The sequence below is a fragment of the Cotesia glomerata genome, linkage group LG5, assembly GCF_020080835.1.
Source record: "Cotesia glomerata isolate CgM1 linkage group LG5, MPM_Cglom_v2.3, whole genome shotgun sequence".
Classification (NCBI taxonomy): domain Eukaryota; kingdom Metazoa; phylum Arthropoda; class Insecta; order Hymenoptera; family Braconidae; genus Cotesia; species Cotesia glomerata.
Window position 1 is genome coordinate 6,627,182 of NC_058162.1, and position 23,479 is coordinate 6,650,660.

A 23,479-nucleotide genomic window follows, 5' to 3' on the forward strand; every position below is an offset into this window, starting at 1 on the left:
ATAAAACTCCGTGTTCGATATGTTATTTCTTAAAATCACGGACGGTGCATTTTAAATTTAGTAATTTTCTAGTGACTTTAAGATCATGACAGATGGCGTGCAAGCTCTTGTTATTTATTTTGAAAATTAAACAGTTAACGGTCGAATCGACAGGTTTAAACAAGTTTACAGGTGTTTGGCGTCTGTTGATCTTATAAAACAAATAAAAGTTTTTATATTAAATATAAAAAAAGTGAAAATTAATTATTAATAAAATGGAAGAGTTTAAAACACCAACAAGCAAAAGATTTCGCAGTCGGTTTGATGTAGACAATTTAAGTCCATTAAAAATACCTGCGACGCCTTTTTTGAAACAAATAGGTTATGGATGTGGTAAATAATTATTCTTTTTACTATTCGAATTTCAATAGTTATTTTTCATGACAATGAAATTAAAAGACATCTGACAATCGTTAATTTATATTTTAGTTTAATTAATTATATTTTTTTTTAGGTGTCAATGTATTTACACTTGAAAGATCACCCAAGGTCGGATTCGCGCGATCACCGTGGGCAATAAAAAAAAGAAACGCAAATTTATCGAAAGATATTAAGTATGATTTGAGAATAAAATTTGAAGCTGATATTCTCAGGAGTTTAAATCACCCGAATATTGTTGGATTTCGTGCTTTAACTTTGTCGGAGACGGGAATTCCATGTCTTGCTATGGAAAAATTAGATCAATCTTTAGGTAAGTTAATTAATTTATCTATTATTATTATTATTATTATTGTCATTCATATGATATAAATAGACATTAATATTTATTTTTTGTAGGAGATTTGATTGAAGAAAGAGTTGACACTGAACAAGATCCGTTCAAAGCCGAAGATATTGAGTTTGTTGGTTACGAAATAGCCAAAGGCTTGGATTATTTGCATCATACTGTTAATATTTTGCACGGTGACCTCAAGAGCTACAATATTTTAATTAGGAACAATATGAAGATAATAAAAATTTGTGATTTTGGAGTATCAGTGCCAATTGACAAGAATATGGTCATGAACGATGGGTTTATTTACACTGGAACTGAGTGTTGGAATGCTCCAGAAGTCATAAGTGGTAATTATTTGTATTAAAATTGTGTTGAAATCCGTATAGCTGAAGTGTGTTTTGTAAATTCCGCCTGTCGGCGGTAGCGTGGCCGAGCGGTCTAAGGCGCTGGTTTAAGGCACCAGTCTCTTCGGAGGCGTGGGTTCGAATCCCACCGCTGCCAAATTTTTTTTCTATTTTTATAGAATTTTCAAAAAAAAAATTTTCTATCAAATTTTGAGGCGTTATGATGGAGTATAATGATAATTTACTCCAAAATTTTTACTTACAAAAAACTTGTTTTTTTTAACTATTCTAAATAGTATATTACACACCTAGGGAAGTAAAGTAAGAAATGTCTCAGATCACATGTAATTGTTGGCCGAGGCGAAGCCGAGGTCAACAAACATGTGATCTGAGGCTTTCTTATTTACTTCCCGAGGAGTGTATACTATTTTTTTGTCCGACGAAGGCGGAAAGCGGCAACTTAGTTTAGCGCAGCGGGACGAAAGTTGCCACTTTCCGCCCGGAGGGCAAAAAAATATATTAACATTTGTGCAATTTTAATTGATATATATTAAGTTACTTGATTCATTTTTTTATTAATTTTTTTGTGATAAAAATTTTGGAATAAAAAAATTTTCTACTCAGTTAAAAAAAATTGTTTAACTAAATAGTATCGGCTATGCTGGGATTATGGATAAAAGTGACGGTGTATTATTTTAGAATGAATGAAGATTTTCATTTATTAAAATAGAGTTTTCGGAAGTGTGTCTTAACACCATCAAGGATCAGAGAGAACTAACTTCTTATAACTATATTACTACAGTTGTCCTTTTTACATCGTATAACATTTAGTATTTATGCAGTCTATACAATGCTCGAATTGTACCTAGTTTTTATGACTCGTAGTTCGAGTACTTTAAACTATACTTTTCCGAAATAATAAAGTAAAACCTTTTTCAAGGGTAAAAATGTGTTTACCAAATGTTACTTAAAAAGGATAACTTTTACTTTCAGAATAAAACCAACTTAAAATATAATATCTTAAAAGAGGATGTTTTTTGTAAACGAACTCAATTTCAACAGGCTAAACATTATTTTTATGCGTTGAAAATTTATTTAAAATAATCCAATTCAGTCAAACTTCGTTTCAACTTAATAACGTGGGTGGTAATAGAAAAATATTTATTAAATTAAAATTTTACTTAAGCATTAACAAAATAAAAATATCTGTACTTTTAAAAATTTTTATAAGTGTGCTTCGGAGTAAAACATATTATATTATCTTACTGTTACTCAGACTTTGAGAGTAATGAATTATCGAAGGAATCTTTTGAATTAGATGGTCATATAATGAAAAATTGAATAAATTAACTTATCTTTTGAACTAAACTTACAATTTATTTTCATGTAATTATTTATAAAAATGTATGCCTTAATATTTATTAAAATGATTTGATCATTGCAGAGGAAGGCCCAATCACAAATAAAACAGACATGTGGGCATATGGACTAATACTCTGGGAAATGATTGCCTTGTCGCCTCCACATGTTGACACTGGAGAAGAGTTGAGTGAATCTATATTGAACAATTCAATGGATTCTGTGATTGGTGACGAGAACACAAATCCCAATAATAGTGAGCTGCTTGACAGTAGTTTGCTTCAAGATATAAAAGTCAATGAAAATTTAGGCAAGTATTACTAATCATAATCATTGTAGACATTATTTTTTAGTACAATTTTATTAGAAGGTATTGTTATTAATATTATATTGACTTTTTAAAATTATTTAGGAACACGACCAGCTTTGCCAGCGATTTACATTGGACCAGAATACGATCACATACTTGAAATATTTACTTTATGCACTGACCAAGACCACAAAACTCGTCCGAGTGCAAGAGGTGTTGTCATGTATTTTCAGAATTCGATTTTCAAGCCTTCCAGTGGCAGTAAATAAGTTTTGAACACGTTTATTTTTTATTACTATCTTAAGGTATTTTTTGAAGAATTTATCAGTAGCCTTGTATGACAATATTTATAAGAAAATAGCAATTAGCAGTAGAATAATAATTATAATGCCGAGTATGATAAGTAACTTTGTTTTTCTCTGAAAAAAAAAAAATTAGGAATTAGTAATTAGTTTTTTCAATTATTTAACTAATAATTTATGTTACTTTTCGATTTCTGCGACGTCTTTTTTCGGCTTTTGTAAGATCACAACGGCCACCTTCTACGTCGTCTGTTGCTTTACAAGCAAAATATTCAACACAATTTAGTTGCTCACCCTAAAATATGTATATTATAATATAATAAAGAAAACGTTAAGTATTAAATATTAAAATATATTAATTTATTTCATAAGATATTTTACCTGTTTTTCAACAGAAAAGGCTATTTCTAAAAACATATCTCTTATTTCCTTTATTGATTTTTCTAATTTTATTATTTCATTATGTCTAAATTGTATTTCTGTAAGTTGTAATTTAGCTAATCTACTTTCTTCTAGTATCTAGTTATTAAATAAAAATAATTATTTTCTAAATAAATGCTTACATGTGTAATTTATATATTTATGATAATTAAAATAATTAATAATAAATACTGACGTTATCCACAAAAAGATTTGTTTTTTCTTCATCATTATCGGATTGATCGAATATTTGACTTGCTGTTTCTTTTCTAACTAAAAATAAATTTATTAAATATTATTTTGAGTTGCAGTCAACTAGTTAGATTTGATTTAACAATTTTCCGAATTAAAAAAATACAAGATAGATTCAATATTTAATTATATTATTTTAAACTTTGATTAGAATGTATTTTTAAGTACCGGAAAAAAAAATTTTTGACTAAAAAATCGTCAAGGTTATTTTAATAAAAATTTATTAAACTCAGTCTTAATAATTATTATATTAGTATAAGGAAAAAAATGTTAATTCCAAATTAACAAACAAACGAATCATAATTTATCCGAAAGTTTTAAAAAGAGAAACAAAAGTAAAAAATAGTTTATTAAATTAATTGAATTGATTGATTTTATTTGTAAAAAATTCCTGATGAATTGATCAACAAAAGAAAAATTTGTAAAAATAATATAGTTTTGAAATTAGAAATTTTTCGGTATTATTGGATGGATTTATAAACTTTAAACATACAGAAATTTTTTATTATTTTGATAATTCGGATTATTGTCAGTCTGATTATTTGACTGCAATTGATTATTTTAAGTGAAAGCAATTTTTTTTTACTTAACAGCCTTAGGTAATGATACTACATTTAATGAAACTTAAGTTAGTCGACATCTAAAAATAAAAAAAATTTTTTTTTATTGAAAAAATTATTATAAAAAAAATAAAAAAAAATTTCATTTGTAAAAAACTTAAAAAACTGTAAGTGCAATTTAAAAAAAATGTTTTTTTTGTTCTAATTTAATTAATGAAAAAAAAAATCAAAAAATTAAAAACGTGGGCTAATTTAATTTTCATCTAAATTTAACAGACCTCTAACAATTTTTTAGATTTTTATAGCAATTAAATTAATATGAAAAAAATTTAGCAAAAAAATTTCACATGTAAAAATTAAAAAAAATTTCTAAGTACGAATTTTTGAAAATAATTTTTTTTTATAATAATTGATTGTTTTAAAAATTTGAAGAATTTTTAGACTTCTGCTAATTTCAGTAGAGCAAGATCACGTCAACTGGACCCCCTATTTTCCACTTGATCATGAAAATTAAGTTCATGTATCTTTTTTATAAGTACATACCAAGATAAAATGATCCCCGAAACGATTTTTAAAAATTTCGATTTTAACAATAATTTTTTTTACAATGAAAATTTTAGGTACTTTTAATTAAAAAATGGATTGTAAATCAACCGTTAAAGTCAAATTAATGTGACTTGAAGGATTTGTTTTTAAAATGTTTGTATTTTAATAAAATATTAATAACTCAAAATTATTTGTTTATTATCATATTGTTAATTAACTTTTAAGTTAACAAATGAAAATTTCACTGACTTCTCGGTGAAAAAATGAATTTTTATGGTTACATGCGTTATTTATTAAAGTTTAAGATTTCAGAAAAAAATTTCACTGCTCGCGATTTGTTTAAACAATATAAATTTATTTATCACAGCGCGCAGAGCGCCAGGCGCTGTCAGAATACCGCGCCGTCGAACGTCAGACTATGTTATAGCTTCGATTAATTATAATTAAAAATAACAATTAAAAATATAACTATCAAACAAATTTTATTATTATTATGATCAATATTATGACTAATAAAATAAGTAAATTATCTATTATTAAAGAAAAATAGAAAAAACGAACTAGTAATAAATATTAAATTTTGTAGACATTTGTTAACTTTATTTTATTTTTTTTTTTAAACTTGGTTAATAAAAACTTTTTTATTTTCCGACACATTATTATATTATTATTAATAATATAGTAATATATTACTATATTATTACTAGCGGACCAGACAGACGTTTTCTTGTACACACGTCTTAAATTAAAAAATTTCAAGTTTATTTGAATGAGCTGTTACAGTTTGGACCGTTTTGATGAAAATTATTATTAAAACGTTATTATAATGACATATTTCAATTAGCACCTGATTGATTTTAACACAATTACACAAAATTTTTTTGAATTTCGATTTTTTCATTGTAAAAAAAATTATTGTTAAAATCGAAATTTTTAAAAATCGTTTCGGGGATCATTTTATCTTGGTATATACTTATAAAAAAAATACATGAATTTAATTTTCATAATCAAGTGGAAAATAGGGGGTCCAGTTGACGTGATCTTGCTCAGTATCATCCGTATAACACTAAAGTTAGCCGACGTTTTTAATTTTTTGATTTTTTTTTAATTATTAAATTAGAATTAAAAAATATTTTTTAAAAATTTCACTTAGAGTTTTCAAGTTTTTTACATACCTATGGAATTTTTTTTTTATTTTGCAATAATTTTTTTAATAAAAAGAAGTTCTAAAAATTTTTAGATGTCGGCTAACTTAATTTTCATATCATCCTTTGGTAACCCAATGCAGCTGAGCAAAAGCAAGTTTAAATTTTTCGCGCTTTGCCGCCATCTTTAGCGCGCTCACCAAAGCCAAAAACCATTTGTTTACTTAACAAAAACATACGTAATATCCTTTGCTGGTGTAACAACGACGAGCACTTATCATGATATCTCAATAACGATTCATTATAAGCATGCATAATATCTGAAAACATCCTCAGTATAGTTGCACACTGCAAAAATTTAATTCGCATATAAACGGGACCATCTCTCGCGCTCTCCAACGTCAGTTCATCAACACTCGACACATCTTTTCCCAACTCTGTAAGTAATTATAAATTAATAAAACCAACTAAAAATAAACTCTAAAACTTAATTTAATTATTTTTAAAAATATCTATTTAAAATTGAATAATTTTTTTTTTTCATAAAGTTCCATTTCAACCGCCAGAGTGAGGTTATGTTTACATCAACAAAACCTAAACAACAACAATGGAGCCACTAAGAATATTTGAAAAGTTCAAGTTAGACAACTTGGACAAATCTTGGACCGAATCAGTCTGGAACAACCAATTCATCGTTATTAACAAAATACCTGGTGACTATGCATTATTTGCCGAGAGCGAAGACATAGAGATCCTGCTAAAAGACACGAGTATCGTTTTAAAAAACTGGATCGACACAAATAAAAACGAGAGCTCCAACAGTGACCAGTCAGAGGTGTCCTGGCAAACGCTGTGTGCTCTGAACGTCGACCCGAGAGCGCTTTTGGCCCTCTTGGGGTACTTAATAAAAACCGGACAGGGTATGGACGCCGACGAAGACTCCCGGCAAGCTTGTCTTCATGCTACCAGTCTGTACTTAACCCTTCTAGCGATTCCAGGCAGCAGCGCGTACCAGATCTTCCACGAGAACCTGTACTACAGCGTGGTAAAATCTCTGGAGCTGTCCCAGCACCTGATGCCAGTAGTAAAAAAGTCGGTGAAGAACCTGGACCTCGAGAGTCTCTACATCCAAGACGAGGAACCATCTACCTTACTCCAAACCGAGAAGATAACCCTCACCAAGAGCCTCAACGTCATAATGTACAACATGATTCTTATGCTGAACTCCTGGCACATGCGCGACTACGTTCGCTCGTTAGAGCAGACAGTTGACTCCCTGATCGAGGTAACCAAACTTGGAACCGAGGTAAGTGATTTCAAGTCACCTAAAAAGGTATCCGAAGGCTCCGTGGTCTCTTTAGTTCACAACGCCTACGCAGCGCTTGGACAGCTGTGTGATCCTCGTCATGGACATGTTGAAGTGACTATCAAGCTGATCGCCAAGAACATCCTGCCTCACATGCTGTACAATTACACGAGCATACCACTGAGGTCGCTGACTGTCGTACGTGATACGGCGATATACTTTCTCAAGACTCTTCTTTTGAAGCACCAGAAGAATGCAGAGACTGGGGTGATGATATTGATCCAGCATCTGATGGTGAACTGTCCAGAGAGACTGGAGACGAGGCAGAAGCAAGCGAGTGTTATTGTCAAGCTGATAAATATCTGCTGTAACACCCTCTATGCTAAGATAATTAAAGACCTTGTTCTGTTTGCGCATAATAATAAAATTCCTTGCAGGATATTTGCCCAAGAAATCATCGGGAAGTTTTTGTTGGACCCGATGAAAGATGAACAGAACTCTGAACGAGCTGCTGCGACTAGCAAATACAAGTGTATTTTATTCAGCACTGTTTTAAGTCGCTGTACGGATGTGTCAAGCATGGTTCGTGGAAGAGCGATGGCCACCCTGGTGGAGTACACAGACACCAGCAACAACCCGTTTGTTATTAATCTGTTCAGTTTTTCAGAATCAGAACGCCAGTTACCGACACTGGAAACTCTGCTAGAAACGTTCGATTCTGATACAGTTGATAGCCTGCTTCCAAATGTCAACAATTTTATTTCGATGCTGAAGACTCGCGCAGAAGATGAACGCGCTTTGGTGCGTCGCAGTTCGATGCAGATATTCCAGAATGCTGTGCTGAATGCTCCAGATCTGCTGGACACTGTTGTACCGGTTGTCAGCGAGCACTGTCGCGATCCAGCGATGATTGTAAGGAAGTTCGCTATCCAGGTGCTCACGACTTTGTTGGAGTCTTATCCTAATCACAAAACTCTCTACAAAGTCTGGGTTAAGGCTGTGGTGCCTCAGGTTTTTGATATTGAAGTCAAGGTTCAGGAAAAAGTGCTCGAGACTATGGAGGCATTGATAATCGAGCGCGTTGATAAATTAAAGAAAAATGACAATCTGCCTTGGAAAATTCTTGATGAATTGACGGTGATGAAAATGCGAAAGCATTTGACTCGCGCTTGCGATGCTTGGCTGCACAGTGAAATCATTACTAATTCAACGATAAGAAAAATTCAGTCTTATATCAACACCGAGCACAACATAGCTGCCTGGATACTTTTATCCGCAATTGCCGAGAATGAAACGATTCCAGGAATGCGTGAGTATTTTGAAAACTACCAAGATATTTTAAAAGGTCAAGGTTTCTTTGAGTTTTTAGCAATGGAGGTGTTGCGCTGTTGCTGGCCGACTTTTGATAGTAATTTTCTAGAAAAATTGTCCGAAGAGATCTATCAGTCACTAAAAAAAGCGACGATTAATCCGGTGTTAATAAGCATTTCAATGGACATACTATACGGTATTCTCAAGCATTTAAATTCAGGTGACTCTCAAATAGAGTCTAGAATGATTGATCTGATGCAGTCCTCGGAGAAGATAATTGAGCTGATAATGAACCAAGATATCAAGCATACCCCGGTTGACGTTAATAACTACACAAAAGCTATCTGTACTCTAGGACATGCGTCGCTGTTTAGTACCAACACAATTCGGTTGAATTGTATTAGAACTCTACAGGGTATGCTTATTGAGTGGGAAAGAATGCCCTTGTCTCTACAAAACGCCCGAGAACTTCAAGCAACAGCGATAGTAGCCCTGGGACAGCAGGCGATGAGAGAAGAAAAAATAGCCCATGAAATGATGCCGATATTTGGTCGACTGCTCAGCGCTGGTGTGAATTCTGATGCTCGTATCAACCAGCGTGATGCTGATGCAGACGCTGCAGTTCGAGTGAATGCTGCTAAGGCGCTTGCTGATGTTTGTACTAGGTTTACGGCTCTTGTTGAGCCGTACTTGCCTGACATGTGTGTCAGTATGAAAGGCGATAATAAAACAGTAAGAGAAGCTATTGTAGTTATTTTTATCCAATTACTTGTTGAGGATTATATCAAGGTAAAAGGTTCATTTTTCTTTCACATTCTCACCATGCTATCCGATCCCGATGACACGATACGTGAGATGACGGTGTTTCTTATCAAAGAAAGATTGCTGGTTAAAAATAAAACTCTGATATCCCAGCAGTTTTTAGAGGGTATCTTCCACTACAACGACTACGAGCTTGATGAAAAGTATTTGGAGAGAAAAATGGGTTCTGCTGAGAGGAAAGCGCTGACCTTAGCCGGTAATATTAATGCCAGCAAACGGAGGATTATTTATGATTTTATGCTCGAGCATCTTGACCCTCCAGGAAAGCTCAAGTTGTTAGTCAGGTTGACTACCCAAGTGCTTCATCGCGCGTTGAGCGATAAAATAAATGTCAATGATGAAAAAGGTCGGTGTGTTTTGCAAGATACGTTTTATATTATTGCCAGCGACCAGTTGCAGCCATCATCGTGTACCAGTAAGCACAATGATGATGATGCTGATGATAGTACAGTGAATAGTTCCAGCAATACGGGGGCCAGTCATGCTGGTAATGTTATTGCGGATGGTATTAAGAAACATGGCTTGAATCATTTGCTACCGACGATGATGAAGCTGAAGATAAAGTTGAAGAAGTTGAACGATAAATCTAAACTGGTGGAAGATATCTCCAAGTCTATTGCTAGGATTGGTACTGAGTTCAATAAAGAACAGTTGTCGAGTCTGTACAATGAGTGGCCGGAGATTGAAAAAGAAATGGAATTTGACATACGGTAAATTATCTGACAAAATAATATTTGTGAAAACTGGTTAAAACTGTTGAATTTCAGGAGGTACGGTAAGAAAGGAGTTGATGGATCAGCTGAGCAGGAATTTACTTCTCAAGCTGGAGAGGCTGTTCATCCACTGTTGGATAACAACCGAATTCCAAGGATTGTTATTGAGAAGTTGACGAATCTCAGTTGCAATGATGAAGAGACCGAGAATTTGATTGGTGATGAAGCGGTTGAGGCAAAGAAGAATAAAAATACTACCGTGGTGGCTATTACTAATTTGGAGGCCATGAGTAAAGTGAGTAGTCCGAAGAAACGGGACAATAAGTATCGACGGATTTGATACGAAAGTTTTCGGTGTGTGGCCAAGATTTTGAAATTTTGTCAATAAATTTCATGGATCTTGGCAATTAAAAATTTTTTGTTGGTTTTTAAAAATACTAACAACCAAATAATTATTACTGTGTTACCGTGTTATTGTTATAAATTTTTAATATTAGAGAATATTTATTTTTACAGATAATTAACTTACCTTTTAAACTAGTACGGATTCTAAATGCTGTTTGTGATATTATAAAGGTTCTACTTTCCAATTCATTTTGAATTCCTAAAATATTTATTATGGTAAAATAAATATTTTTCTTAATAATTAACAGTACTAATTTTTATAAAAAAGTATATTTACCTAAATCTGTGTGGGATAAAACATTGTTGTGTAAATCTTTAACAATATTAATATTATCTTGCAATATTCTTACCATATCACGTATTTTTTCCGCCTGAAAATTTTAAATACTATATTTTCTTTTTTAAAAAAAATGTGAATTTCAAAAACATCTCTCTAATGATGGAAAAATTAATTTTATCTAAAAGAAAAATTCTTGAATCAAGAAGATTATTTTAGAGAATTTATTTGTATGAAATTAAGCAAAAAAAAAATTTCATACCAAAAAAAACTTTCTGTTTAATTCAAGACAAAAAAATTCTTAAAAATTGTCTTCTTGATTAAAAATTTTTTTCATCACTAGAATATTACAAATAATGAGCTGCAATACTAACAGTTTGTTTATTTTTTTCTAAAGCTTTTCTATAGCTCTGAATTCTACATTAAATATTGAATTAAAAAAGAAATAAAAATATTTATTATAATTAATTTTGCTGTAAATTATTAAAACTGCCATCTGTTAGAATTGCAGCATGTCACTTGCTACATAATTCATAACTTACTTCATCTAACACATCTTTAACTTTTTTGTTAGAAAGCTTCTGGCTTATTTCTGGCAAAAAACTCTTACAATCATTCCGTTTGTTCTAAAAAATAACAATTAAAGTAAAATAGATTAATGTATATAACTTAATAATAACTTGAATTAACATAAAATAGCTACAAATAAATAAATAACTTGCACTAACAGCACACAATTCAGCTAAACGATCTCGAACCATGGTAGACAGTGTCGAAAAACTTAAAACTGACTTAAAAAATAAAATATTGGTATTTATACTTTTTCTTAATATTATTATAAGTCACTTTCTTATCAAGACACGCCTGGTTATCAATGATAATGATAATACACTGTTAAAACGAAGCAAACATTATCTTACTATCACATTTTTCACCGAGCGATCTTTATAACATGTAGAATGTATACATATGATATGTACAGTTGATGTATATGTTACTAAAACGTCTTGTAAAGATACTTCTTATTACTTTAAGTTCCATCCACTTTTTAATGTCAACTACTTCGCTTTAAGAAACGAGAACACTTTGCATACATAATACAAAAGGAAATAAGTACTTGTCAGTTGGTTTCTGCAAGGCCGAATTTAATTTTTCGCCATTTAAAATTCATGCATCATCAGCTTTTTTTTTATTATTTATTAACTATTACTATTTTTTATACCGCTCATTGTCACTTTGTACTTTAGATTGTTGTTAGTTATTACTTATGATGTTACATACATAAAAAGCTTTGAGTCCAAGAGAGCATTTAGAATTATTTTTTTATAACAAACAAAAAATAATTGAAAATGAATTTTTAATTTTAGCAAATAAATGATAAATCTTATGAATTAATTATTAAAACCGGATTATAATATTACAAGATTTAATATATACAAATGTTACCTTTTATAATATATATTTTTAAAAACCTGTGATAAAATTATCAAATTAAAAATTGTACAAAATTTTTATCAGAAACAATTATTATTGTAATTAATTTGAATTATTTGTATCAGATTTTAGACACAGAATAAACGAATTAACGATTAAGGCTTTGTAGTTATTTATTATAGTTCTGTAAGTCTTAACAATAACAATTATTTATTATTTTATTAATCAACACATTGACAGTGTAGGAAGACTAAGAAAATAGTTGTTTTTATAAGTAATATACAGGAAACGATTACAACATATTCTTCAATATATTATAAGTACACTACACTAATTAATTATTTAGTCAAATAAAATTATTAAGATCACACTATCTCTCTTTTTTTTTAATTATTAATTATAAATAAAAAATTACCTAAAATTTTTGATAGCATTGTTGATTTGAAATGCATATCAAGGCAAATTAGTCAGTCTTTTTATTCACATTATTATTAATCAAGACTGACTAAATATTAAAAAACCTGGACGGTACTAAATAATAATAATAATAGAAACTAAATAAATTTAATTAAGTAACTATAATTATTTAATTATTTGGATTGCTGCCGAATTATTAAAAATAATTTTCATTTATAAATATTTAATTATTTTAATAACTAGTAATTAAATATGTTAATTTTTATATAGTAATAATGCAACACCCGGCCATTTACCTATTAGTTCAAGGTAAATATTTGTGTAAAAATATTTTTATAAATATAGTACTAATTATTAACTAGAAGAAAAATAATTTAAAATACTGGATTGTTTCGTTAATTTTATCCACAAAAAAGTAAATTCTACGTTAAAATTTTTTTGCTGTCAAAATAATATTATGTTTTAAAATTGAAAAGTTACATTTTGTACATTAATTTTAAAAATTTTATTATGAAACTAATTTTTAAATTGTTTTTTTTTTTCGTGATAAACTATGTCAAGTATTAACTTAAGTAATAATTAACGAAATGCAGTACGAGTGGTAATTTTATCCTTTAGATAATTAGCAACTTGAGTTTGCGAATGCCTGATAGCAACCTGAAGTGGTGTAACACCCTCTTGATTAACAAGCAGAGGATCAGCACCAGCTCCGACTAATTGCCTCGCGACCGTCATATGTCCAGTCAAGGCTGCTGCGTGCAATGGACTTTCACCGTTCTACAACCACATACAAACAATTATTAATTATAATGCGCCAGTAGATTCTCTTCCGGTCTACTAACTTTCAAACTTCAATTGACTCTTTTTTTATTTTAAACTTTTACTTTAAATATATAAATATAAAAAGGTATGTATTTCTTCAAATAAAAAAAAAAAGAAGAAAAATAAATGCTGGTCGCTTTTTATAGAAAAATTAATCGATGATAGGGGAGTTTTATAAAAAACTTACTGGAAGAATACCAAGAGATGGCCGGTACTTTAACAACTCCCCGATGACCGCAGTATGACCTTTATGAGCGGCTTTGAAAAGCGGAGTGGCGCCGTCCTAAGTAAATACAAAAGTAAAAACAGCGTGTCATTGACTTGATGAATTGCAAGTAAAAAATGATGATAATAATAATAACAAAGTGTACTGGCTTACGTGTCTGGTAGCATCGACCTTGGCTCCGGCCTTCAAGAGTCTTCTTACGACATGATCGTGCCCCATTTGAGCGGCTATCCAGAGTGGAGTCGCTCCATCCGTTCTTGCTGCATCAGTTTTCGCTCCCTGAGATAGTAATATGTCTAATATTCGTATGTGACCATTTTGAGCTGCTATGAATAGCGCTGTCGCACCGTCCTATAGTTAAAATAATAAATTAATATCAATAATAATTCTCTAGACATTATCATTGTGAAAAAAAAAACTTTATGTTTGAAATTTAAAATTTTAAAAATTTTAGAAACACGTCCCAAGCGTTACAAAAAAAATGTTGATTTTTTGGGAGATTTTATTTAACAAGAAGTCAGAAATTTATAATTGTCAACTTAAATTAAACAAAACATCACCAAAAAATTTTTGTGTCGCTTGGGTTGTTGTGTTTTACTTCTTTTACATTTTTGCACGACTCATTATGCAAAGTACTATAGAGCGCTTTACAATAAAATTTTTTTTTCGCCTCTTTTTTAAAACTATTTTTATTATTACAGTCTGGTTAGTTCACGGAATAAAAATAATTTTTGTACCATCAAATATATAATTCAATGAAGATTAATTCTGCAATTTTAAAAAATTTATTTAATGTAATAGAAACTAGAAATTCATTAAAATAAACTAAAAATTTGTTCTCGGATAACAAAAGAAAAATTTCTGTAACTTGGAAACACGATAACTCAAAAAAAAATTCACTATTAAGATTATTTTTTTTTTCAATAGATTTGTTTTCTCCTTAAAAAATTTAATATTTCAAATGGCTATCTAATTTGATATTGTTTAATTATTATTAATGAAAAACTAAACTGGTATTCTCTTTGTTACTATGCATAGAACATTCACGGTAAATTTTGCTACGCATGCGCATGTTACACTAAGAAAAAAAAATACTTTTATTAAGAAAATTTTCTTGATACAAGAATTCGTGTTCTTGAAAATTTTCAAGAATATATATTCTTTTATTAAGAAATATATTTTCTTTTCTTCTTCTTAGCTCAAGAACTTATTAAATTGATTGAAATAATTTTTACTTAATTTAACTAAAGCTATTCTCTTGTTTATCTATTATTCAAAGATAAATAATGATGCTCTTCTCTTCAGTAATTAATAATTAATAATAAATAATAATAGAATATTTGATCGTCATCGAATTTCTTGAACCAAGAAATTGTTAATTGAGTAAAAGTATTTTTTTTTCTCAGTGTATAATAGCTAGAGCTGAGTTAATTTAAAGAAAATACCGCGAAATATTTGAAATAAAAATTATGCAAAATAATTTACAATAATAAATTTCTTCTTTTCTACTTTATTTTATTAATTAAAAATATATTATATTTTTGTGTTAAAAATTCAATAAAAATTATAAGTCATGCATTTTTGGATTTTCAAAATTTTTTCAAAGTTCTCAACAATAATTAAATTTAAAAAAATTACCTTCATATGAGCGTTAACATTTGCACCTCTTTCAATCAATTCCAGGACAACTTCCAAATGACCGCACTGACAGGCGACAAAAAGTGGCGTTCCACCATCCTAAAAAAAAAAAATTATCTTAGTAATTTCTCATAAAAAATTATTATTATTATTTCATTAAAACCAAAAAAAAAGATAGTAAATAAATCATACAATGCTGCAAGAGTCTACAATGGCACCATGCTCGATGAGAAGTGTAACAATGTCCACGAAACCGCCTTGAGCAGCGAAAAATAAAGAAGTCGTTCCAGTCTGTAAAATAACGATGATTAATAACTTATATGAAGCAGTTAAGTATGTAAGTACTTATTATATTTATATACATGTATAATATGTATGTACTCGGATAATCGAGTTCTGGCGGCTCTATCTGTTTCGGTTATTTTATTTTAGTCGAGTGCCGAAGTGTTAAATTGAGGCGTTAATACTTTTATTACATCGTATTGATAGAGAAGAGAACGTATAATACAAGCACTATATAATGAACAGAGTTGTACTTTTTTTAGTTTTAGTTTTCTTCTAGAATTATTTCTGTCTGCTGCCATACAACATTTAATCATAAATACTAATATATATATACATGATACATACAATATATATACATGAATAAGATTAAGGTAAATGTAGTAAGCAATAAGTAATATATAAAAAATTTAATTAAGATTTAACTGTAATTTGAAATGAAAGTTTAGATATTTGCAAGATAATTAAAGTTAATTATTTATTTTATAAATTAGCTATTTAGTTTTAATTAAAAAAATTTCTATTATTATTTTTAACTTTAAATTTATTCTATTAAGATCAAGGTATCTTTTGTACATCTGTTATATTCTGTCATACATTTCGACTGTCAATAATAAAGTACTTAATTTATCTTCCAGTAATATATTTTACGAGAAGTAATATTTGTACAGCTAAAGCTAAGACTAAAGAATTGAGAATAATGGTTTGTGGTGAATTATATGAAAAATGTGTTTTTTTGACTCAACCTTCAAGTCTCCAAGTATATTTATAGGCGGTTTATTTTCAGAGAACTCGTTGAGAAACTATCTAATCGTAATTATAAATTATTGAAGAAGAAAAAAGTATTTTAATTACTGGTTTTACAGGTAAAGAAATATTTATATGATTGCGGTTTTTACACCTTGTTAGTGTTCGCAATAGAGATTTATTTTACTTATATATATTATTTTTTTTTATATATAAAATATATATTCTACTCGTATTTCAAACCACTGAAATTCTAGATCACTCAATTTTTTTTTATATCTACACTGAAAAAAAAATTAACTTTAATCAAGAGAAAAATTCTTGAATTAAGTAAAATTTACTTAAACTAAGAAAAATTTCTTAGTTTAAGAATTTTTCTATTCAAATCAAGAAGATGAAATTCTTCAAAATTATTTACTTGATACAAATAAATTTTTTTTTCTGTGTACTTACTTATTTACATTATTATTATTATTATTATTAAAACTTTAATAATAATAATAACAATAATAAGAATCATAATTAATACAAACAAATATATGAAACTATCTATACAGAAAACTAATTATATTATATACCTGAAATAATTTTTAATTCAAAGAAGAAACAAGTTCATGTTCATGACTAATCAATTAAGCGAGTGATCCCAAGCAAGAATAACATAATCACCGGCTCAAGGAAATCTACCCGTTAATTATTTTTAAAAATTACATTAACACCTCTGCGTGTACAGTTCAATTTGTTCTCACGCAAGTTCTTACGCCGATTAGTTACATTACATTATATATTATGAAAAGATAAATTATCAACTACAATTTTATTTAACAATAAGTAAATAACAAATAAAATTGTAAATTTATAAATTTATTTCTAACGATGACAAACAAACCAGTGCAAATCGATTTCACATTTACATTACGTAGAGTAAGTATTCCACTAGTTCGTGCTTTTTATGCATCATATACCACATAGATACTCAAGATCATGCAAATAATTGTCACGTTTATTTTTAACGTGTCTATACTCTATATGCACCGAGTAATTTGTATTTATAATATAACACATACATTCAAATTCATAACAGTTAGAGTTAATATTTTATTCTACTAAAGTTTACTTTTTTCATTCAACTTTATATTATACAAACATTTATAAGTATGTACGACATGCATCGGATGGATATAAATTACTTGTATTAAACCTTACTTTTGAATAAATAAAGATTTTTAACCCTTGTTATTTTAGTAAAACTAAAAAATATTACGTAAATTTTAGACTTGTTTATAATTTAATTTTTTTAGTATTAAAAACACAGATTTACTTTCAAGTACACAGTAGATATTTTACACGGTTAAAAAAAAATTTAGTTACAATTTTTGAGTAATGATTTATACTTGATGGATTATCGAAAATGCGATAGTTATTTTTAAGTGATTAAATAATGAATTTAACGCTGCACGATCAAGTAAATTTTACGTAATTCCCGCTCACTGAGGTCAATGACATTAGCATGAGAGATTCAATCTGGAGAAATGAAACAACTACGGTACAAATATATATGTATACATATGAGAATGTTTCACGTCAAGTGCGGTGTCTTCAAGTATCATACGCCTTTTTAATTCAATATAAATGTCTTAAATTATACCTCTTTTAATTTGGGTTTCATAAATTTTTTATAAAGCGTTTTTTGATTTGTTAAATTTGAATGAATATGTTAATTTTAATTAAATGTCTGGAGCTTTTGTCATGGAATGAATTGAAATTTTGAATATGTAAGAATATGATATACACCTTACAATTAATAATAGTTACATTTACATAGATAAAACTTTTTTTCAATTGTAATTATAAGTGAACTAGTTATTACATGGTATTGATAGCAATGATAGATAAGATATTATTAATAATGTATTAATAAATATAAATTACTACACATATTTTTATGTTAATGGATATTTTTTAAAAACTAATTTTTTTTTTTATAAATCATTAAAAATAAAATTTTTCCCAAGAAGTATATTTTATTGTTTGAAAATAAATTTTAGATGAATATTTGATTATTATATAGAAATAAAAAAATGATAATATTCAAAAATTAAAAAAAAAAATTTTTTTTTTCAACTTTTACTTTTTGGCAAATTAAATATAAAAATGTTTTTGATTTTCCAAAAAATCGAACTTCAATAAGATTTTAAAATGTAAAAAATCCTCAAAATAAAATTTTTGATCAACAATTGTAAAGTGAAAAAATATTTCTATTAACACAATAAAAAAATTGTATACTATTATTATTATATCACTTACAAATCGATATTTGTTACTAATAATAAATGATAGATAATTTTAACTACATTATTAGAGCCAATTAAATTTTTTTACCCAAATCACAAAAATTCTCTAACAAATAATCATCAATGGCAATAATAAAAACTTATTTTAAAAATTGTACTGCTTTATTTCAAACTTTCCTAAAATTTTCTTATATTGCAATTTTTTTCATAAAATTTTTAGTGCTCGAAACAATTATCTTACAAGTGCATGTTCTATTTATCTCCGGTATTTTTACACTAAAGCTTTCCATTATGCAATCCACCCACAAGGTAACAAAAGAAAATCTTTCAACCAATGAAAAAAAACTAGGTACAAAAGATAAAAAGTACTGGCGCTCTGTTCTCGTGACAAAAGGCGCACATATACCTACCAAAGCCAGTATACATAGCACACACGTGTATATACATATATACATAGTACAGCGTAGCGTTTTCATTCATTGACCGTCCATTCATCGAGGACCCTAAACCCACACCAAGTAAGTAGCCCTGGGTCAAAACTTACCAGCCTTTTGGCATTCGGGTCCGCCCCTTGTTGTAATAGCTCGGTAACAGCTTCAATATGGCCCCCAGCAGCCGCTAATATAAGTGGGGTCGTTCCGTCCTAAAACAAACATATTCTTTTAATATTTAGTATCAAAAAACATGTACAATATTTGCGAATCTAATCTAATAAAAAATAATATAATATAAAATAAACTAATACTCAATCAAAATAAAATTACAGAAGATTGATCATCAACTTCAACTAGAGTCATAAACTAGAGGTTTATCGTTAAGTAAAATACGCAAGTCTATAAATGCGATAGATTAAAATTAGAGTTAAATAAATTTCCTCAAGTTTTAATTACAATGTTAAATTGAATTGCTGAGCTTGTTATGACGTCATACATGTTGTATTATTGCACTCTGCACTGTTGCTAGTTACTGGTAGTTACATGCTACATCTATTATGTATTACTTATGTATTAGATAAGTTATACACACTGCAAAATGATTTATTATGCAATTTATGAACTTTTATGCATGCATACGTTTAGTTTTTATTTTATCGCTAAAAGTGCGGCATCGCGTTAAATACTGACCTTGTCTTTACAATCGACATGAACGCGTCCCGAGTCTAAGAGAACTTGAAGTCGTTTCGCATCACCGCGAGCCGCTGAAAGATGCAATTCTACATCCCACGGCGATTCTTTCTAAAAAAAGATCGAAAAGTTTATTTCGTTTCATTTTACTTCAGTACAATAGCCGCTAAACTATCTTTGATAGTATGTAAATTTAAAAGTTAATCATCTTGATAAATTTAAATTAATTAAATTCAACAGATTGAATTTTTATTTCGATCTCGAACTTTGTTATTGAATTTCAGAATTTAATTATTAACTGCCGAGAATTATAAATTATGATAAAAAAATTTAAGTTCAATGATTTTTTTTTCATAATATTCATAATTTAGGTACTTTTTAAATAAATAAAAAAAAATAATTTTGCAATGAAAAGATTAATTATCAAAAATTTAATGGAAAATATGTTACGGAACTAATTTATAAAATTATTAAATTATTCAAAACTTTCTCAAAAAATTAACATAAAAAATTGACTGTCATCAAAAAATATACAAACAATGAAAAGGCTCAAATTCAGGTCAAGACCTTTCTGTTGATACTAAATTTACCTGTAGAAGTCAACTAAATAATAAATATACGCTCGTCAAAATTTTTTTCTTATGCTCTTAATTATAAAGATTATTAATTTCATTAAATTCAAATTAAATTTATCAATCATATTAACATTTGTTTTTCATAACACTAAATTTGTTTCATCAATTTATAATAAAATGATTCATCTAATTTTTATAATTACTCAGTTAAATGTAATTAAAAAAACAGTAAACTTATTGATAAGATTATCTATTTCGTTTTATAAATAGTTTTCATTATAATATATGCCGTATCAATTATAACTTATAAATTATTAAAATAAAGTAAAATCTCTTAGCTTAAAATTTTTAACAAAAATCTAATCAAAATTTTTATGATTTAAAAATAGTATTGACATTTAATAATTAGTATATAATATTTAACATAAAATCAAAAAGGTCAAAATATGTTGATCACAATAATTTATTATTATAGTTGGATTAGTATTAATGTCAAGCAAATTTGCGGCGTCTAAAATTCAAACTTTTATTGTTGTTGCAGAAAAAAGTTGACATATGATATTCAAGTTTTTATCTTTTGATAATTATTATAAATAAAAATAAAAATAACTGTAAGTGCAAAAATAAAATTTAAAAAAATGACAAGTTTCAAAGTATGTTTTTATAATATGAGTAAAAAAAAATGTCTCTCTTCAGTATCATTATTTATAGATTTGTCACCTAAAAAAAAAACAAAAAAAAAATAAATAAGTATCATTGTTAATAAAAAAGTAATTCGTATTATTACTTATGTAAATTTATATGCGTAATAATTCAAAAAAATGTAAAATGTAAAGCTTGTATTGTTAAATGCTTTTGACATGTTAACACGTGTTTTGAAGTATTATTATTTACGAGTTGTCAATGACACGACCTCAATATTTTTTGTATACAAATAAAATTATTGCTAAGTGGAAGTGACGCTTAACACATATAATGATAATTTACATTAATTTTTCATAGCAATAAAAAAAATTTACCTTCATAGACATTTTGACAGTGAATTTTTGATCCAACCGATTATTTAACGAGCAAAAATTTTTTTTTAATAAAAATTGTAATTTTTAACTACACATTGTTATGCACTGACACGCTTGATCCTGTGCAAAATGTTTGTAGTATAAAAATTCTGAAACATTATTGTTTAATAATTAATTTCTGTAGATATTATCAAATTTTGGTCTAAAAAATAAAAGTGATTAACAATAAATTTGTCTTTATTGATGAGATTCATTTTTAGTCACTCAGAACATACTCGTTTCTCGAAGATTTAACTTCTCTAGTGACATGAAAAACACAGACACTCAACCGTCGGATGACTTCGTGTCACTGAATTATGCTCGATACGTTCTGATGCTCATGAGTCGAGAGACTTTTTTACTTTATTTTTTTTTTTTTTACATCGACGTGATCACACACGTTAATATCTCGTTGATCAGCTTTGTTTGCTTTCCTAAAGCTAGCACCACTGTCTTATAAATATTCTGCTTTATCTTCTGGCGCTTTTTCCTTTAAAAACCGCGAAAATTTAAAAATCAAAAAAATCTGGAATATCTCATATTTTTGTGTTTATATGTAAATATAGATATAAAATTATGAAAATTAAATTTTAATAAATAAATAAATAAATGTAATGAAATATTTATTTATTTAATTTAAATGCCAAGGCATGGCCGAATGGCAAATGATACAAAATAAAAGAGTAAAAAGTACATATAAGAATATAAACAGATTTACATAGATATTTAACAGTGTTAGGATTATGACTTATGACTAATTGAACAATGAAAACAATGAAGAGTTTGAATAATGTAATCAACTGTTTACAATCAATAAAAGTAAGATGAGTAAAAGTAAACAAGAATTTGTATTTTTAATGTTGAATGTCAGACTTAAGTTTGGATTTAAATTTAACTTTAAAGGACTGCAAATAACACAAATTTTAACGATTATGTTTTTTTTATAACTTACATAAGGATTTAATTAATAATTTATATGATACATTTTATAATACGAATGCCGGCATTGTCATAATAAAGAAAAAATGATGATTTTTTTCTAAAGTAGGGGAGCCTGAGGCACGACGGCCCCCTTAAGCCGATTTTTCCTTTTTGTGGCTTTTAACCATCAAATTCATTTATTTTCCATCTACTTCGAACGAATCAGTCGAAATTTTGCAAAAAATCGAAAAAAAATTTTTTTTTTCTGGGACACACGGCCCCCTCCTCAAAAAATCATATAAAATAAATTTTTTTTTACTAAATCTATAACCATCAAAATCTAGAGATTTTCCTCCCAGAAAACGTTGTCGAGGGAAAACCACGATTCTTACGAGTCTTGAGTATTGCCAAGAACTCACAGAAAAAAAAATCAACATGAAGCAAAAATAAAAGACCTCAATTAAACAAAAAAAAAAAAAAAAAAAAATCAAAACCAAAAAATTTGAAAAAAAAAAAACATTTTAAATATAAAAATGATGATTGCCATTATCTGTATTGCAATGGACTTTCCTCAGAGTCCTCAGAGTCATGGATTCAATGTAAAAATTGTAATAAATGGTCTTATGATTCTTCCGCAGGAATAGGCGAAGATTATTCTGACGAATATGTTTATGATCATTGCGAATAATCGTATATTCATTAAAGTATCTCGATGTGATTTCCTAATCATCGAACATTTATATTTCATGGTTTATTCAAAGTGTAATTTTTGTTAACGTCTTAAAAAATTATTATAAATTTTATTGTTAAGCTGTTAATTAGTTTTAAATAGATAATAATTAAAAATATAATTAATTTCTTTTATTGCACTCAGAGGTTTTAAACCTACGTATACAAGAAAAAATACAGAGATGTTATTTAGCAATGAATTGGTAACATTAGTTTACATTGATTGAAATCACAGGTTGAGTTTTCAGATTGAGCTTTTTAAATACGTAATATCTTGAACCAGACCTTTTTTTTATATATTAGTATCAAGTCAAAATTAGAAATATGAATTGCGTAGAGTAAGACATCCTTGGAGGAATTCAAATAAAACTTTGAGATTAGATTTC

The 23,479-nt window shown here is 28.2% G+C and overlaps 4 protein-coding genes and 1 non-coding gene across 8 annotated transcripts; 3 read left to right on the forward strand and 2 right to left on the reverse strand.

Moving 5' to 3' along the window:
* Nucleotides 1-126: 126 nt before the first annotated feature.
* On the forward strand, nt 127-3,412 carry LOC123266208 (lymphokine-activated killer T-cell-originated protein kinase). Its single transcript, XM_044730294.1, has 5 exons — nt 127-372; nt 494-730; nt 817-1,101; nt 2,543-2,767; nt 2,870-3,412. The coding sequence occupies exons 1-5, from the start codon at nt 255-257 to the stop codon at nt 3,034-3,036; spliced, it is 1,032 nt and encodes a 343-aa protein (XP_044586229.1). The 5' UTR covers nt 127-254; the 3' UTR covers nt 3,037-3,412.
* Nucleotides 1,174-1,255, forward strand: Trnal-aag. Its single transcript has one exon. It is a non-coding gene; the product is annotated as a tRNA-Leu (tRNA).
* LOC123266210 (syntaxin-like) lies at nt 3,055-12,153 on the reverse strand. Of its 2 annotated transcripts, XM_044730298.1 has the most exons (9): nt 11,555-12,150; nt 11,369-11,452; nt 10,827-10,920; nt 10,674-10,748; nt 6,232-6,429; nt 3,686-3,762; nt 3,451-3,588; nt 3,254-3,364; nt 3,055-3,186 (listed from the first exon to the last, which is right to left on the reverse strand). In XM_044730298.1, the coding sequence occupies exons 1-9, from the start codon at nt 11,585-11,587 to the stop codon at nt 3,115-3,117; spliced, it is 882 nt and encodes a 293-aa protein (XP_044586233.1). In that variant the 5' UTR covers nt 11,588-12,150; the 3' UTR covers nt 3,055-3,114. The 2 variants fall into 2 exon arrangements, with proteins under 2 accessions (XP_044586233.1, XP_044586234.1); XM_044730299.1 differs by lacking the exon at nt 3,451-3,588 and having other exon boundaries at nt 11,555-12,153.
* LOC123266198 (condensin-2 complex subunit D3-like) lies at nt 6,244-10,951 on the forward strand. Its single transcript, XM_044730270.1, has 3 exons — nt 6,244-6,431; nt 6,541-10,141; nt 10,199-10,951. The coding sequence occupies exons 2-3, from the start codon at nt 6,600-6,602 to the stop codon at nt 10,482-10,484; spliced, it is 3,828 nt and encodes a 1,275-aa protein (XP_044586205.1). The 5' UTR covers nt 6,244-6,431; nt 6,541-6,599; the 3' UTR covers nt 10,485-10,951.
* A 1,070-nt stretch (nt 12,154-13,223) lies between the features above and the next one.
* On the reverse strand, nt 13,224-21,775 carry LOC123266209 (ankyrin repeat domain-containing protein 29). Of its 3 annotated transcripts, XM_044730296.1 has the most exons (9): nt 21,680-21,775; nt 21,405-21,553; nt 19,811-19,921; nt 19,231-19,329; nt 15,556-15,654; nt 15,364-15,462; nt 13,879-14,076; nt 13,687-13,782; nt 13,224-13,454 (listed from the first exon to the last, which is right to left on the reverse strand). In XM_044730296.1, exons 2-9 carry the CDS (start codon nt 21,414-21,416, stop codon nt 13,257-13,259), a joined length of 912 nt encoding a protein of 303 aa, XP_044586231.1. In that variant the 5' UTR covers nt 21,417-21,553; nt 21,680-21,775; the 3' UTR covers nt 13,224-13,256. The 3 variants fall into 3 exon arrangements, with proteins under 3 accessions (XP_044586231.1, XP_044586230.1, XP_044586232.1); XM_044730295.1 differs by having other exon boundaries at nt 21,405-21,773; XM_044730297.1 differs by lacking the exon at nt 19,811-19,921 and having other exon boundaries at nt 21,405-21,775.
* Nucleotides 21,776-23,479: the final 1,704 nt, after the last annotated feature.

Coding starts and splice junctions, on each gene's coding strand:
- LOC123266198 (XM_044730270.1), top strand. CDS start 6,600: ATGGAGCCACTAAGAATATTTGAAAAGTTCAAGTTAGACAACTTGGAC. Junction 10,142..10,198: donor GAAATGGAATTTGACATACG/GTAAATTATCTG, acceptor GTTGAATTTCAG/GAGGTACGGTAAGAAAGGAG.
- LOC123266208 (XM_044730294.1), top strand. CDS start 255: ATGGAAGAGTTTAAAACACCAACAAGCAAAAGATTTCGCAGTCGGTTT. Junction 373..493: donor ACAAATAGGTTATGGATGTG/GTAAATAATTAT, acceptor ATTTTTTTTTAG/GTGTCAATGTATTTACACTT. Junction 2,768..2,869: donor AAAAGTCAATGAAAATTTAG/GCAAGTATTACT, acceptor AAAATTATTTAG/GAACACGACCAGCTTTGCCA.
- LOC123266209 (XM_044730296.1), bottom strand. Junction 19,330..19,810: donor ATGTCGATTGTAAAGACAAG/GTCAGTATTTAA, acceptor TGTTTGTTTTAG/GACGGAACGACCCCACTTAT. Junction 13,783..13,878: donor AGGTCGATGCTACCAGACAC/GTAAGCCAGTAC, acceptor GTATTTACTTAG/GACGGCGCCACTCCGCTTTT.
- LOC123266210 (XM_044730298.1), bottom strand. CDS start 11,587: ATGGTTCGAGATCGTTTAGCTGAATTGTGTGCT. Junction 3,763..6,231: donor ACACCAGCAAAGGATATTAC/GTATGTTTTTGT, acceptor ATTTATTTTTAG/TTAGAAAAGAAACAGCAAGT. Junction 3,187..3,253: donor GACGTCGCAGAAATCGAAAA/GTAACATAAATT, acceptor TTTTTTTTTCAG/AGAAAAACAAAGTTACTTAT.